Genomic DNA, 18,197 nt, shown 5'->3' with positions numbered 1-18,197 from the left:
TATGTGTAAAAACATGTAATTATTAAAAAATTAGAATTCCCAGAAACTAATAAAAATAGTGTCGATTTTTTAAAGGACAAATTAATTTTATTTATAGATTTGATTAATGATAATTTTAAAACTTAATAATAATTATGACACAATTTGTTTATCCGAAACAGTTTTTAATTATAAATTGTCTTTTTTAAAGGAAAAATATAAATTTATAGTATATGAATATTTGGTTATAATTATTATATATTTATTTATTTATAATTCATTATTTTATAAATATTTGATAATTATGATCTTTTTTAACACAATTTTCTTTATACTTGACAATGTTTAATAATTATAATTAACGCCAAATTAAAACTACAGTTAGTTTTCGAGTTAATTTAATGATAATTTGAGTACTAGTTGATATGTTTTATAATTAAAAGTATTTAATGATTATTTTAAAACACAAAAAAAAATAATTATTGATGAGTACTTAATGATAATCATTTTTTAAATTTCATATTAAAGCCAAAGATTTCAGTCAAATTTTTACAACAGTCTAAACGATAAATAATTATTGTCATCAAATATTATTCAATAATAAATTAATATTGGCATAATCAATAAATGTCGTAAGTTGTAAAATTTTTGCATTTAAAAATTGATTTCAGTCAAATTTACTTTAAACAACAGTCTAAACGATATATAATTATTGTCATCAAATATTATTCAAACTCTGATAATAAATTAATTTTGACATAATCAATAAATGTCGTAATTTGTAAAATTTTTGTATTCAAAAAACATTGACTTGAGCACTAGTTGATCATATGTTTTATATTTAAAAGTGTTTAACGATTATTTTTAAACACCAAAAAAAAAAAAAAAAAATTAATGATATATGACCATATTTCTTTATTTACACATTTATTTTTATAATTAAGAGTACTTAATAATCATTTTTTAAATTTCATATTAAAGCCAAAGATTTAGAGTTTATTTAATGATAATTCGAATAATTGATAATTGATGTTATGAATATATTTCTTTATTAGCAGAATTTCCTTTATAAATAAAAAATGGATGATAAGTTTTGGATGATAATATTTGATAATAATTATGATCATGTCTCTTTATTTACACAATTTTATTATAATTAGAAGTGTTTAATAATTAGATTTTGAATATCAAATTAAAAATAGAGTTTTCGAATTTATTTATTGATGATAATATTTAACAAAAATTATGATCATATTTCTTTATTTACACATTTCTTTTTATTATTAATTAATAATTATTTTTTTAATATCACATTAAAACCATAGGTTTAAAGTTTATTTAATGATAATTCGAATAATTGATGATAAAATTTGGTATTTATGATTATATTTCTTTATTAGCCAAATTTTCTTTATAATTAAAAACGTGTAATAATTATTTTTTAAACGTCAAATTAAACATAGTTTTCGAATTTATTTATTGGTAATTAAAGTAATTGATGATAATGTCTGATAATAATTATGATCATATTTCTTTATTTACACATTTATTTTTATAATTAAGAGTGTTTAATAATTATTCTCTAAATATCACATGAAAATCATAGTTTTAGAATTTATCTAATGATAATTCGAATATATGATGATAATATTTGATATTTATGATCATATTTCTTTATTATCACATTTTTATATAATTAAAAGTGTTTAATAATTAATTTTCATAGAGTTTTAGAATTTATTTATTGATTATAATTTTAATATTATAATTTTTGAGTTTATTTAATGATAATTAGAATATTTGATGATAATATTCGATAATATTTATGGTCAAATTTCTTAATTTGTACATTTTCTTAAGGATTAAGGATGGTTAAATATTATTTTTTATACTCTATTTTAAAACTAAACTTTCTGAGTTTATTTGATGATAATTTAAATACTTGATGATATCACCTAGTTTTTTATAACATAGTATGTTTAATAATCACTTTGTAAAGGACTATTTAAAATAATACTTTTATTAAAATTATTTGATAATAACAAAAAAATTTGATGATAACAGGTGATAATTATATTGATAATATTTGTATAATCAAATCAATTTTTACCTAATAATATTGATTAAAGTTGAGGGTTTTTTGAAGTTAAAAACTTTATTGTCAATGATACTTTGTAAACTTGATAATGATTCCTTCGATTATACATAAATTACAATTAATATTATTGTTGGTAACAATAACAAAGTAATTCGATAATTGGCAGTACCATTTATGCGTTTATTAACCGTTGGTCAATTCCGAGACATTTGATGAGAATCCGAGATGAAAAATACCATTAAGCATTCCTACGTTTTGTGTGGTGTGTCCTTTTTCAATGCACATTAACATTTCGTGCCGATTTGCAAGTCAAAGCAGGGGAGAGATGTAAAATTTCAATAACTAATGGTAAAATAATAAAGAGCCGGTGGTATTTATAAGGCCTTTGTGCTCACTCTCCGTACGGGGAACATTATGAATATAAAATTACCTGTTTTCATATTTTTAATATCAAAACAATTGAACAGCGAGTCTCTTATATATGCGCGCTCGTTTTTCTTTTGTTTTTAAACATGGCCGGCGCAAAACGAAACAAAAGGACGGGGGACCCCACTCGATTGTTTCACGTGTGTTCCTCTACATACGTACGTACGTGTGTGTGTGTGTGTGTGCGTCGATTTTTTAAGGTTTTTCTCACGAAATTCCAACAATAGGACGAGACCGGCCCAAAAGAGGTGAGGACACCCTCGTCTCTTTGGCTTCTGATAAATTGCACAATTTAGCGAACGCAAACCCACCCCGGACGATTTCTCATGATCAGGTAACATCATAATTTCTTAATCTCGGTATCATCTTACTCTCGGCTCGTTTTTTTTCATTGTTGTGTTAACCCTTGGGTAGTACAAGGGGTAAAAAACGCCGTGAAACTGGAAATTTCACACAGCATTAAAAAACGACCCCTCCTGGGCCCCCGGGGGTTGGACCAGATGATTTTTGGACTTGTCCGACGAGTAATCGATACCGGCTGGGTAGCTGGGGGGTTGGAATCGGACGTGATTTAATGTTATTTCGAGTTTATTTGTGGTAATATGGCTTAATATGTGGGGAACGTAAGGAAAAACGTAGACGATTTATGGAGTTATGCATTCGGTTTTTATGTTGTTTCGACGTGGTGGTAGGATTGAAAGAGAGACGAAAAAAAAATGGGTTTTTCGGGTGGTTCACTATGTTTGATATATGATACCCAACGAATTTTTAAATAATACTTAAGATGGAAACTATAAAAATCTGTCTGAGTTTTAAATTACCATTAGCTCCGAAATTTAAATTATTAAGTTTGATGGTGGGTTTTTGATAACAATCTTAAACGGCCACTTTGGATGTTTTTATAATTTTTAATTAATATGTCCATAATTTTATTAATGGATTTGATCATAATTTTCATATTAATTTGAGTGTCACATTTTGATTAGAAATTTTAATTTATTTGTTACAAAATTTAATGAATCATCACTATTTAGAATAGTTTTAAGAATTTGACACAAATAGTCTGTTTAAATCATCATCTTGTTAATTCATTTTTAATATTTAATAATATATTTTAATAAATTAAAAAAAAAAACATTACAAACTCTGATAATTTTTATTTAAAACACATTTTAAAAATCTGTTTAATTTTACTTAATCTGTTTTTTATCAGTATTTTGAACAGTCGATTCAAAGAAAATATACGTTGTTTTTTAAACACCTTAAAAATCTGTTTAAAACAATCGTGAGTAAATTAGATTTAAATATTTTAACACTATTTAAAGTCTGTTTAAATCATTACTATGTTGATCAAATTTAACTATTTTTGTAACTATTTAAATCTGGTATAAAGTCTTTAAGAGTAATGTAAAATGATCAGCCTTCATTATTTTTACTTAATCTGTTTTTTATCAGTATATTGAAGAATCAATTTAAACAAGAAGATATATGTTTTGTTAACCACACGTTCTTTTTTTAAACACTTTAAAAATCTGTTTAAAACAATCGTAAGTAAATTAGATTTAAATATTTTAACACTGTTTAAAGTCTGAATAAAATCATTACTATGTTGATCAAATTTAACTATCTTTGTAACTATTTAAATCTGGTTTAAAGTCTTTAAGAGTAATGTAAAATGATCAGCCTTCATTATTTTTACTTAATCTGTTTTTTATCAGTATATTGAAGAATCAATTTAAACAAGAAGATATATGTTTTGTTAACCACACGTTCTTTTTTTAAACACTTTAAAAATCTTTTTAAAACAATCGTAAGTAAATTAGATTTAAATATTTTAACACTGTTTAAAGTCTGTTTAAATCATTACTATGTTGATCAAATTTAACTATTTTTGTAACTATTTAAATCTGGTATAAAGTCTTTAAGAGTAATGTAAAATGATCAGCCTTCATTATTTTTACTTAATTTGTTTTTTATCAGTATATTGAAGAATCAATTTAAAGAAGAAGATATATGTTTTGTTAACCACACGTTATTTTTTTAAACACTTTAAAAATCTGTTTAAAACAATCGTAAGTAAATTAGATTTAAATATTTTAACACTGTTTAAAGTCTGTTTAAATCATTACTATGTTGATCAAATTTAACTATTTTTGTAACTATTTAAATCTGGTTTAAAGTCTTTAAGAGTAATGTAAAATAATCAGCCTTCACTATTTTTACTTAATCTGTTTTTTGTCAGTATATTGAAGAATCAATTTAAACAAGAAGATATATGTTTTGTTAACCACACGTTCTTTTTTTAAACACAATCTGTTTAAAACATTGCTGAGCAAAATATTATTTTGATTAAATTTAAATCTGATTTAATGACTTCAAAAATAATATAACATGAACAGCCTTCATTATATTCACTTAATTTGTTCTTTATCTGTATTTTGAACAGTCAATTTAAACAAGAAAACATATGTTTTGTTAAATACACGTTTTTATGTAAGACTTTAAAAATCTGTTTAAAACATTGCTGAGCAAATTGGATTTAAATATTTTGCTACTGCTTAAAATCTCCTTAAATCATTATTATGTTGATCAAATTTAAATGTTAAAACGTGAATTATTAAATATTCATAAGTTAATAATTGAAATCAATCGATTTGATGAGAAATGTGAACGTTAGATGATCTTGAAAAACTAATCAGGCAAATCGGTAATTTGTAAATCTCGTTAAATAACTCTCCGGTCCGACAATAACATATAAATAACGTTGCTGGAATCGGGTTATCAAAAAATTCAGGTTTCGGGTGCAATTAATCATAGCCATATAATATTAATTTCTGGCCGCGGGCGTCGATTTTAAAAAGTCCGAAACGTAATTACCAGTTGTGTTACAGTTTTTGCCCCGCGCTCCGGATTTCGTATTTTAGTTTCGTGTGGCGAATTTCTTGAATCCTGTTTAGATAGATGGTTTTAGATTGACTGAGAGAGAAAAAAAGGCAACAAACTGGACTACCAGTATTTGTTAAATTCGGATAACGGGGCCTGCTGCTTTTTTTTTTTCAAGTTCGGTTATTAAATTATCAAATTTTTAAGGTGCGCCCGCGGTAATTGCTCCGAGATTTTAGATAATTTCTACAGAAATCACTGTTGTACGTTTCTCAAGGTTCCTATTTATAATTAGCAATTCAGATGTGTTGGATTATTTAAGAGTAATTGTACAGTTACATTCAATTCTGTCGAAATTATTATTAAAATTGTTCATTTGTTTTTATAAACAACTATTAATATAATGGTCAAAAGATTTTAATCAGAAATTGGCAAATTTACCAACAAGCCTTTTTTAGATTATAATCGAGAAACCTTCAAATTACGGTTAAAAAAAAAGAACGTCTATTTATCAAAACATATGTTTTCTTGTCTAAATAACTATTCACAATACTGATTAAAAACAGATGAAGTAAAAATAATGAAGGCTGTTAATTTTATTTTATATTTTAAAGACATTAAACCAGATTTATTTATATAGTGATAAAAAGATTTAAATGTGATGAACATAGTATTAATTTAAACAGGCTACAAACAGTGTTAAAATATTTAAATCTAATTGACTCAGCAATATTTTAAACAGATTTTTAACATGTTTAGAGAAAAACATATATTTAACAAAACATATGTTTTCTGGTTTAAATTGACTGTTCAAAATACTGATAAAAAACAGATGCAGTAAAAATAATAAATGCTGTTCATTCCATATTATTTTTAAAGACATTAAATAAGATTTAAATAGTGACAAAAATATTTAAATTTGGTTAACATAATAATGATTTAAACAGACTATAAACAGTGTTAAAATAAATAAATCTAATTTACTCAGCAATGTTTTAAACAGATTTATAAAGTGTTCAAAAAAGAACATGTATTTAACAAAGCATATGATTTTTTTGTTTAAATTGACTGAATTGACTGATAAAAAACAGATTAAATAAAAATAATGAAAGTTGTTCATTTTATATTATTTTTTAAAGACATTAAATCAGTTTTAAATGTTAACAAAAATATTTAAATTTGATCAATATAATAATGATTTAAACAGACTGTAAACAGTGTTAAAATATTTAAATCTAATTTACTCAGCAGATCAGATTTAAATGGTGACAAAAATATTTATGCGATTGTGTCATTATGTTATCTACATAAAAAAAACAATAATAAATCTTATTTAAAATAAATTTTATACAAACATTTAAGAATTTTGATAAAAAACATTTAAATTTAATTTACTCAATAATGTTTAAATATATTTTTAAGCTGTATTTATATTTTACAAATGAAGGCTCCTTTTATTTCTGCATAATTAAATGGAGTTGAACAATAGACACACAGACGCACCGTCGAAAAAACTACAGAATGCAAAGAATGCGACGGTCCCATTTTTTTCCTTTATTAATATTTTGGTAACCATCCCGCACCGAAAAACCCGTGGCCCGCACAAAATCCGCTCCGTCATCGGAATTAATGTGAAATCTTAAAAGTAAATATTAAAATCCGATTCATCTATTAATTAATTCGTGAAAATAGAAATTTTCTTTTTAAAGAATCCATAATTATACCACACCGAGAGAGGACCGGACCGTTCCTTTTGTGCGCCCAAAATACATATTAATCAAGAGACCAGCAGCGCCGGGCCCCCCCTTTTTTTTCTTCAATTTTTTTACGTCCTCCTCTTCATCATCATCTTCATCTGCCGGCCGGGGTCGATTTTTTCGGGTGAAACGTTTTTATTATTATTTTTTCGGTTCCGATGTGGTGCCGGTAAACCAGTTTACGGGCCTAAACGTCGAATTGTTTGTTTTTGTTTTGCTCTTTACGCCCACGACGTTTAATTTACGAGAAACTGATATTAATTAAGCAAACAAATCGTCTTCTTTGGCTTACGTGTCTCCTCTATTTAAAATGTCTGTGCTGCCTTATTTTGGAGACTATGAAATAATTATCAAAAAAAGGGGGACACCTCAAAAAAAAAAAAAAACAAAATAATTAAAATTTTGTGCTTCCTCATAAATTTAATAAAATTGCCATTAATAAAATTAATTAAATTAATTATTAAAAAAAATTATGAACATTAAATATGTGCATACAAATGAAACAACATTTCGAAGCGTTTTATAATTTTGATTGTCTAATGGAGCATTTATTAAAATTTAAATTTCGACGTGTTATTTTCACACAATGGACACACCTAAAAAATTACATTCATACAGAAAATAACACATCTCAAATTGGGTTACATTATTCCATCTAGTTTCTCTCACTTCGAATGGTTAACAACACACTGTATGTGTGTGTGTGTTTGGCCTGACGAACAAAAAAACATCAATGTTATTGTTAGAAATAGTTTCACTTAAAAACTACAGCATGCCAGTTGCCCAATCTCGGAGTTATATCGCAATTTAATCGTAATTACGACTTCCTCCCGTCTCCGGGACGGTTTTTTAAACTACGAGGGACGCACGTTGGTGCCCGTCGTTTGTTCGGGGGCCCGGTTTCCCGTTACACACGCTCACAAAAGGCGGATCGAGGAGATGATCAGAAGATGTTCGTGTGTGTAAAGAGAGGCCACCATTCGATTTTGATTGGCATATAACACATCGCGGTTAATTGTCCGGAGGTTATTGATCCAAAAACCATTCAAATCGAGCCCGTTTATTGTTATTTGTGTAGTGCAGATATGGAATTTCTAAAAATTAATTGATTTGTTTTCTTAATTAGTATGTTTTGCTTCGAAAATATTATTATAAGGAACTTATTTTTTAATACTTATTCCAATATGGTTTTTATTAAGAGCACAAAAACTTGATAATTGATGAGATAATTTAATAATTGAATGGATTTTGGCATTAACGATTTATGTAAATAAAAGATATTTCTTAATTTTTACGTTTATTTAAACTTTCTAGTCCTTTTGATAACTTTAGAATTTGATCATTCAATAAATTATATTTAAAATTATTTACTTACAATGTAAAGTTTAATTTTAATTTAATTAATTATTAATTATTTTGTATAAAAATTTTAGTATTTTATGTTAATATACCAAAATATTTATAAAACTTCCTTAAATATGTCAATTTATTTTATTAAAGACACAAAAGCAGTTAATTGTTTAGATAATTTATTAATTAAATGATTTTATTCTTAATTTTAACATTTATGATTACTATTATCAATTATTGCAAACTTAAATACAAAAAGTTTTTCTGAACATTTTCATAAAACATCTGCAATTTTTAAGGACTTTAGAATTCGATGATATAATTTTTAAAAACAAATATTATAAACATTTAATTACCTGAAAAATGTAAACCTAATTTTCAATTAATTTAATTATTTTTATACGATTTTTAGTATTTTATGTTGTTTCTTGTTGTATAGTCTCCGTAAATATAAAAATAATACAAAAAGCTTTGTAAAGCTTCTTTAAATATGTCAATTTATTTTATTACCAGTACAAAAGCTCTTAATTGATTAGATAATTAATTAATTAAATGATTTTATTCTTAATTTTAACATTTATGATTACAATTATCAATTTTTGTAAGCTTAAATACAAAAAGTTTTTCTAAACATTTTCATAAATCATTTGTAACTTTTAAGGATTTTAGAATTTGGTCATGTAATTTTTAAAAACAAATATAAACTTTTAATTATCTGAAAAATATAAACCTAATTTTCAATTAATTTAATTATTTTTATACCATTTTTAGTATTTTATGTTGATTCTTGTTGTATAGACTCCATAAATATAAAAATAATACAAAAAGCTTCGTAAAGCTTCCTTAAATATGTCAATTTATTTTTTACCACTACAAAAGCTCTTAATTGATTAGATAATTAATTAATTAAATGATTTTATTCATAATTTTAACATTTATGATTATTATTATCAATTTATGTAAGCTTAAATACAAAAAGATTTTATGAATATTTTCATAAATCATCTATAACTTTTAAGGACTTTAGAATTTGGTCATGTAATTTTTAAAATCAAATATTTTAAACATTTAATTACCTGAAAAATATAAAACTTAATAAATTAATTTAATTATTTTTTATACAATTTTTAGTATTTTATGTTGATTTTTGTTGTCAAGCCTCCATAAATAACACAAAAAACTTTAAAAAGCTTCCTTAAAAATGTCAATTTATTTTATTAGGGGCACAAAGCTTTTAATTTTCAATTAATTTAATTATTTTTTATACAATTTTTAGTATTTTTTGTTGATTCTTGTTGTTAAGTCTTCATGAATATAAAAATAATATAAAAAGCTTTTTTAAATATGTCAATTTATTTGTGTAGTTTATTTAATAATTATTTGAGAATTTAAATGTAATTTTTAATTAATTCCTAGTTTTAGTTTTTTATTCAGACTACTTTTTATAATACTTCCTCAAATGTTAATTTATTTTATTCAGACAACAAAAACTATTAATGAATTAGATAATTTGATAATTGGATGATTTTATTGATGTTTCTAACATTTACCTACTTTAACAATTATGTTGTTTACACTGTTAACAGTTACGAAGGAGAAATTTATTTATAATAAGAAAAATTTTACGATTATTCTTCTTAAGAATTGTTAATTTTTATGGTTTTTCTAATAAGATTTAAAAACACAAGCAATAATAATATTACTTTATTATATTTATCTAATCTTTAATTCATTTTATGGTTTTTTTAATTGGTGATTCGATCAATCCTTTAAACACCATCAACGCCATTTATCATTAACTACTAATTTAACGTTTTTCAATAATTTTAACGATAATAGTTTGTTTGTTAAATCCGAACGCGTCTGGTTTATCTTAAGCCTCGAGAGCCACTTCACATTCTTCTTATGTGAAAGTTATTTTTGATATTTAGAAATATGGTAATATGGGTTTTATCTTCGGACGGTTTTAACGTGTTATCTCGGACGTGGAGGGTTTCGGGTTTATTTTCGAACCACGCGTCTGGTCTGGTTCGACAATTGTTGTAACGAACGTTTAAGATAATTCCATGTAAATTGCCCGAGTCGTGTTTAATATTTATTAGAATTTATAAGGTGGACGTGTTGTTTTCACACAATGGGCGCACCTTAAAATAAAAATTAAATTACATTCATACCGTCAAATTTGGGTTACACTATTCGCCTCTCTCTGAAATACCTTAAATATTGGTCGAAAACTGTACAATTAGTACGAGTAAATAAGTTCACACAACGGGTAAGAATGTGAAGTGGCCACTCGAGGCTTAAGATAAACCAGACCAGCACTCCAAACACAGATTTCAACCCAAACAACAAACGGATTTGTTGTGGGAAAACGCCAAATTACCCCACCTCCAACGGTCAATTATCCTTGTGACTGTGTAATTTCCAGATTAAGGCCCCCCCATTATCGTATCCTTAAATACGAATCGACAATCACGGTAATCGTTACGAAAACGCCACAAAACGCGGCCGTTTAAGACACGCCAAATAAAAAAATAAATAATATATACATAAGCCGTTCCGGACGGGGCATTTGAATCGGCGGGCGGTGCGCCACCCGCCGCCAAACATTCCGATTTTCACCGGTATTAATCAACGGTCCCGCGACTATTATTCATAAACAAGAACAATGGCTTAGGCGGGAGGAGGTTTCTTTGTTTTTTTTTTATTAATTTATTTGGGGCCGAAGCGGTTCCTAAGTCTAAGGTTTTTCGGGGTGAAATCGAAAGTGTTTCGACCCCCGGAAATTAAATTGAATTTACCTGAAGGTCTGGTGGGAATGGGGGTTGAGGCGCCATCTCTTGAAAACCTGAAAAATAAAAAGAAATTATTAACTTATATATTTTTAAACAACCAGAAAATGTTTAAATTTTTAAATGTCAATTAAATGTTTATTTAAAAATGATGAAACTTTCTCGTATTCAATTAAAAATTCTTTTATTATAATAAAAAATTAAATATTAATAAAATTTAAATACAAAATAAACAAAAATAAATTAAAAAAATAAAAAAAAAATATAATAAATAACCAAAAATAAATTAAATTTACAATAAAATCAGTATATAAATTAATTATTATTGAAAATAATTAAAAAAAAAATTAAAATTAATAAAATTTAAGAAGAAATTACATTAAATAAAATAATTTGAAAAAGTGAAATAAAAAATTAGCAATAAACATTAATTTTACTTTTTATTAATAAATATTATTAATAATAAAAAACGAATATTGTTAAAAAACAAAAAAATAATAATTTAAAAAATCATACAAAATTCAAAATTAAATTTACAATAAAATGAAAAAAAAAATACATAAATTAATTTACAAATAATTGAAAAAAAAAGAAAGTTAATTATATTTAAATAATAAATTAATATAAAAATTAATTATTTAAGAAATTAAAAAATATAAAAAACGAAATAAAAAATAATGATAAAAATAATATATAATAATATAATAAATATAATAGAATAAAAAATAAATATTTTAAAATTTAAAAATTTTTTTTTTGTTGTTTAATATTTATATTTATTATTATTATTATTATTTTGTTGTTGTCTAATATTTATAATTTAAAAAATATATATAAATTATTAAAATTATAATAAATTATTCAATTTTATATAAAAAATATTAAAAAAGTTTTAATAAATAATTTTATTTTATTATTATTTTTTTCAATAAAAATTAAAATAATAAGAATATATAAATTAAATTTATTATGATAAAAAGTATAATTTATTAAAATTAATATAAAAATAATTTAATTAAAAAAAATAGTAATAAATATATAAATAATATTTATTTATTAATTTTATTTTTGATTATTATTAAATAAAACTATTGAGAATTTAATAATTCTTTAAATAATATATAAATTCATAAATAATATATAAAAAACATTAAAAAGATAATGAAAAAGTTTATAATTAATAATTATTATTAATTGAAATGAAATTAATAATTTATGTTAAAAAATAAATCAAATATAATAATAATTCAAAATAATTAAAATAGGAATATAAATTGTTTTTAATTTTTTTAATCATCATTAAAACATTAATTAAATTAATTATATAAAATGAAAATAATTATTATATAAATAATATATATTTAAATTTAATATATTATTATTATATTATTTCATTCTTTTAAAATCTAAACTAATTCCATAAATTGGAATATACATTTAATATTATTATTATTTTAAATAAATTCTTAAATTTAAAATATTAATATTTACTTCAATTTTTCTTTCAATTATTATTGATTATAAAATTTTATTTTAAAACAAATTTAATATTTTTTAATTTTTTCTAGTATAAAAAAATATATAAAAATATTGTTTTTTTAATAATTTAATTAATAAAATCTAAATTAATGGTTTTTATATGTAAATAAATTATTTGATTTGATAAAATATTAAAAATGCACAAAAAACAATTTATTATTTTAATTTGTAATAATAATAATAATAATAATAAAAAATATATAAAAAGTTATATTATTATAGAATATAGAAATGCCTTTGGAATACTTAATATTGGATTAAAATGTGTGAAAATTCAGTAAATTTACGACCGTGACCCCGTGCGACCCCAAAAAAGTCCTAATAAAAGTATCGATATCAAATTTACCTGTGTCCCCAACAGCTGACTCTCACCCTTAACCGATCGTGCACTTGTCGCCCCCTCATTTGCTGCTTAAAACATCCGTTTATAATATTTTTTTTTTCTCCGTTTCAGGTAAAATGTTCGAAAACCTAACGCTGAACCCCCCGAAAACCTCCACCTCCCCACTATCGCAACCCCCCACCCCGCCGTCCACGCCCCTTTCGCCCAAATCCACCGAAATGGGCAAAAACGTCGTCAGTGTCGCCAAGACGTCTAGTCAGCAAATACCTCAGAACTTGGCGGGCCAAAGGGCCAGCTTGAACTTGTCGAAGAAGCCGGAGACGAACGGACTGAACTTCAGCTACTCGAATTTGGAGAAGACGCTGGACGACAGGCTCAACGACAGCAAGAACACGAGGGTAAGTGTCAGCAAGTGGTTGTGTGTGGGTTAAGTTCATACATGCACAGCTGAGGCAAAACTTTGTGTCGGTTTGTTGTGAAACTAACTATATGTTAAGTGGTTAAGTTGAAACGTGACGAGAGTATTAAGGTTGGCATGTTCAAACGTGCGATGTGTAACGGTCTGTATTTATTTTACTTTGCCCTAATAACAAAGTGGGTCTAATTAGACCAACCATCAAAATTAACGGTACTATGTATCATTAATGAATTATTAACAACAACTTCAATAATCCTAATTGTAAATTAAATCTATAAAAAAACAAGTTCAAATACCATTAGATATTTTATATTAATTATAGGTGTTTTTAATTTTGTTTAATTGTTGCTTGAAGCCCCCCTCCACTTTTAATTGCCTGAAAAAGGGGGACGGGGGACAAAAATTTAATAAAATTTCTTCCAATGAATTTTTCAAAAATTAAATTTGTACATGATTATTTTATGATAGTTAAAATTATAAAATTTATTAAATTAATATTTTTATTAATTATGTCTGTAATTTTAAATTTTTTAAATATTTTAAATGAATTGAAGTATTAAAACAAATTAAAGGATTCTATTTTAATCGTAATTTGTGTTGTTTAATTTTAAAGAATTTCTTTCTTGTTGTCCCCTCCACTTTTAATTGCCTGAGAAAGGGGGGCGGGGGACAAAAATTCTAATTAAACATTTATAAAATTTCTTGTAATGAATGAAAAAAGTTGCCTAATTTAATACAAATTAGTATTATTTAGTACATTTAAATTATTCAATATTCAACAAAATTAATTACCCAACAAAAATTGAGGCAAGTGAACAACATGTTTGTGCGTGCCCCCGTATAAAAATCAGTTAATTAAACGTCGTGTTTTCCGTGTTTTAATTATTTTATTCATAGCGCAACCCAATTGATGTTATCTAGGTGAAAACTGTGAAATAAATAATGTTTTTTGAAACAAAAAATTTCATATTCAAATATTCTCAGGTGCTTGTTAATTGCCAGATACAAATCTTTTTACCTAATTTTTAGTTATAATTATAACGAACGGGACACAGCAAACCGAAAACAAAAGAACTGCTTAATTTCGTTCCGCAGTTCACATAAAAACTAGTTTTTCTCACAATTTCCGATTTCATTCTATGTTATGAGAAATTTAACACCTAAATTTGGTTGCAGGGCATTTTTCCGACGATGGCACCGTACGCGCAGCTGACCAAGACGGAACCCAACAGTCCGCCACCCTTCGACACCCACCCCCTGAACGGTAAGTCCGCCGATTGCAATTTTAATTGGCCCTAAAGGCGAGGAATGCTGCTTTAAAACAAAGACGAACGAACAATTAAATTATTAAAAGTCGCCACAGATTAACGACCAATAAACCGAAATTGATTCTGTGTACGTGGACGTGAGTAACGAGGCGTGCATACGGTTCTCTATTTTTCTTTTTTCCGCCAGTTCTTTTTTCCTTTTCAGTAAAGTCTTTACTTAGTGCCATTACGGCTCATAATAAAACGTTGCGTTGATAATGCGGTATCTAAACATCGGGGCACCGGTAATTGTAATTTATTGCCCGATCTGACACTAAATAAAATATAAATAAATAACCCATAAAATTTTAGTTTCTATACAAATACAAAGTATGTTTTACGACGGCGACCATTAAAAACGAAAAAAAAAACTCTTTCTCTATAGTTATTTCGATTTTTTATTTTTCCACTCGGCTGTCTCTTTTAGGGATGCCAATGTGAATAAAGTTATTTCGTTTTTGTCGTCGTTTTCAAGTTTTATACTTAGTTGAAATTGAAAAATTATTCATCATTTAATTACATCTGTTCATTTTTTCAGAATTTTCAATTATAAAACTAATAAAAATATAGAAATTTTACTGAAGCTCTTGAATTATTAATTTTCAACTTGAAAAAGTAATTAAAAATAAGTAAACAATCACATAATAATAATAATAATTACAAAAATTATTAATAAAATTAAAAATACATTTAAATGTTTTTACATTTATTGTTTAAATCTGTTAAAAATTAATTAAAATATACCAAATTAATCTAAATTTTTAATTTTTTTAGCAATTAATATATAATTAATACCCATTTACAAAAAAATACATAAAAAAACATTAATTTTGTGTCTTAAAAGATTTTTGATTAAAATATAAATTTCAGCTGAAAAATACCTTTTTTTAATTTTATTAAAAACTAATTAAAATAAAACATTATATTTGTTAAAAAGTAACTAAATTAAACAAAATTTAAATATTTTTCAGTTTTTAAATTACATTTTTTTTTTAAATTAAACTTCAAAATTTTACTGAAAAAATACAAATTTATGAAATTTTAATGCCTTAAATTTATTGAAAAATAATAAAATGAATATAACATATTTGTAATTAAAATAATCAAATTTTAAATATTTTTCAGTTTTTAAATCATAAAGTTTTCAAATTTCAGCTGGAAAAGTTCAAATTTATGAAATTTTAATTGTTTAAATTTGTTAAAAACTAATTAAAATAAAACGTGATATATTTGTTAAAAAGTAATTAAAATAATCACAATTTAAATATTTTTCAGCTTAAAACTCTTCAAATTTCATCTGAAAACATATGAATTTATAAAATTTTTGTAGTATAAATTTATTAAAAACTAATTAAAATAAAACATATTATATTTCTAAAAAAAGTAATTAAATTAATCAAAATTTAAATATTTTTCAGTTTTTAAACTATAAACCCTTCAAAATTTTGCTTAAAAAATACAAATTTATGAAATTTTAATGGTTTAAATTTATTAAAAAATAATAAAATCAAACATATTATAACATATTTGTTAAAAAGTAATTAAAATAATCAAAATTTAAATATTTTTCAGATTTTAAATTATAAACTTTTCAAATTTCATCTGAAAAATTACAAATTAATGAAATTTTTTATTGTTTAAATTTATTAAAAATTATGTAAAATGAATCATATTGCATTTGTTAAAAAGTAATAAAAATTTAAACATTTTTTAGTTTTTAAATTATAAATTTCAGGTGAAAAATACAAATTTATGAAATTTTTAAGTTTTTTTTTACTTTTACGGTTTAGATTTGTCAAAAAATAATAATAAAAATGTAAAAATTAATTAAATTTGTGTTTCTAGATTCTTTAATTTCAGCTGAAAAAATACAAATTTAACATTTTTTTTTAAATTATTATTATATAATGTTGTATTTTTATTTTTATTGTTTAAATTTATTAAAAACTAATTAAAATAAAAGATATTTTTATTAAAATGTAATTAAAATAATCAAAATTTAAATATTTTTCAGTTTTTAACTTTTCAAATTTCAGCTGAAAATATACAAATATATCAAATTTTTCAATTATTTTTTTATTTTTTATTTTTGTGACTTTGATTTGCCAAAAAAGATCAAAATTTTAGTACTTTAGTTTTTAAATTTTGCTACAATGAACACATTTTTTTAAGTAACATATGCTGCAAATGTTAAATTTCTCTTTTGTAAATACATTTTAAATAAAAATGAACCCAGAACATTAAACCTGTTAAAACTGTAAAGAATTTTTGGTACAGAGAAAAAAAAAACATAACTGTTAGAACAGTAAAAAACCAAAGAATTAATCAAACACACCCAAACAAATTGACTAAACAAATAAAAACTTGTAATTTACATCTTCGATAATTAAAGACAAAACACTTTTTCGACAAAAATTTGTCGTTTCTTTCATCTCGAGCTTGTACAAACAATTACAGAACACCCAGTAGCCGTATAATAATTAAACGAAACGAATTCATGCACGTTCCACGAGGATTTAGGACAGAACAATTGCCTCGTACATCTGTTTAATTTACAAGTAGTAAAACCGATTTGACGCATAAATAAAAATTAATTGTGATACGCCGGACATATGGTCGACAGTTCTTCGGCAGATTTTTGTTGTTTCTTTTTTTTTTATTTCATCTCAACTCTCCAGAAACAATTTCCCTTGTTTGCCATAACTGATTCTTACATTTGTGTTAGGTTTTTAATTTATGTTAATCACGACGAATAAATTATCAACCATCGTTATTTTTTCTTACGTATATATATATATGTGTGTGTGCATAACTGGCACGGTGGTTTTTACAGTTAATAAAACACCGCGTTTTCCGCGTCCCGCGGTGTCATTTCGGTCCCGACTCTTTTTCCTTCCATTTCTTCGCCGCCGGCCCCGTCCGCCAGACTACCCGCGTAGACACAAAGCGTCGGCAATTAAAACGGGCTGGATCTGGTCTATTTTAAACGTAAAACAGTGCAGTTTGGATTTTTGATCTAATAGAATTTCGAGTCGCGAGTGCCGGCCAAAAATTTAACATTTCAAATTTAAAAAAAGAGTTTCTTGGCTTCGACGCAATTAGAAATCCGAATGCCGAAATAAAACCCGTTAATTAGATGAATTTTATATTCGCAAAGGTTACAAAATAGATCGAACGGCGGACCGGAGCCAAATGTTGGTTGTGACTAAATAAATCACTATGTGAACAACGAGAAACGTCTCGAATCTGGTTTTCGACTTGATTTATCGATAAATCCATTACAGGTTTCTGTATTGCCGATTTAT

At 24.6% G+C, this 18,197-nt stretch overlaps 2 protein-coding genes across 3 annotated transcripts in view; one reads left to right on the top strand and one right to left on the bottom strand.

Annotated features, from left to right (window-relative positions):
• LOC109603027 (uncharacterized) overlaps positions 1 to 18,197 on the bottom strand; it is a 169,566-nt gene that overhangs the window by 134,216 nt on the left and 17,153 nt on the right. Inside the window, exon 5 of the mRNA XM_049968421.1 lies at positions 11,295 to 11,341. Coding sequence (XP_049824378.1) covers positions 11,295 to 11,341 — 47 coding nt within the window. The remainder of the gene's footprint in view (positions 1 to 11,294; positions 11,342 to 18,197) is intronic.
• The window catches only part of LOC109603033 (zinc finger protein castor homolog 1-like), a 61,511-nt gene that overhangs the window by 29,583 nt on the left and 13,731 nt on the right, over positions 1 to 18,197 (top strand). For both annotated transcript variants that reach the window (XM_049968418.1, XM_049968417.1), the window contains exons 4-5: positions 13,279 to 13,565; positions 14,762 to 14,849. In XM_049968418.1, the coding sequence (XP_049824375.1) occupies positions 13,279 to 13,565; positions 14,762 to 14,849 (375 nt within the window). The remainder of the gene's footprint in view (positions 1 to 13,278; positions 13,566 to 14,761; positions 14,850 to 18,197) is intronic.

The sequence above is a fragment of the Aethina tumida genome, chromosome 6, assembly GCF_024364675.1.
Source record: "Aethina tumida isolate Nest 87 chromosome 6, icAetTumi1.1, whole genome shotgun sequence".
Lineage (NCBI taxonomy): Eukaryota > Metazoa > Arthropoda > Insecta > Coleoptera > Nitidulidae > Aethina > Aethina tumida.
Note: the sequence above shows the minus strand (reverse complement) of the source record. Positions and strands in the feature narration are given on the sequence as shown.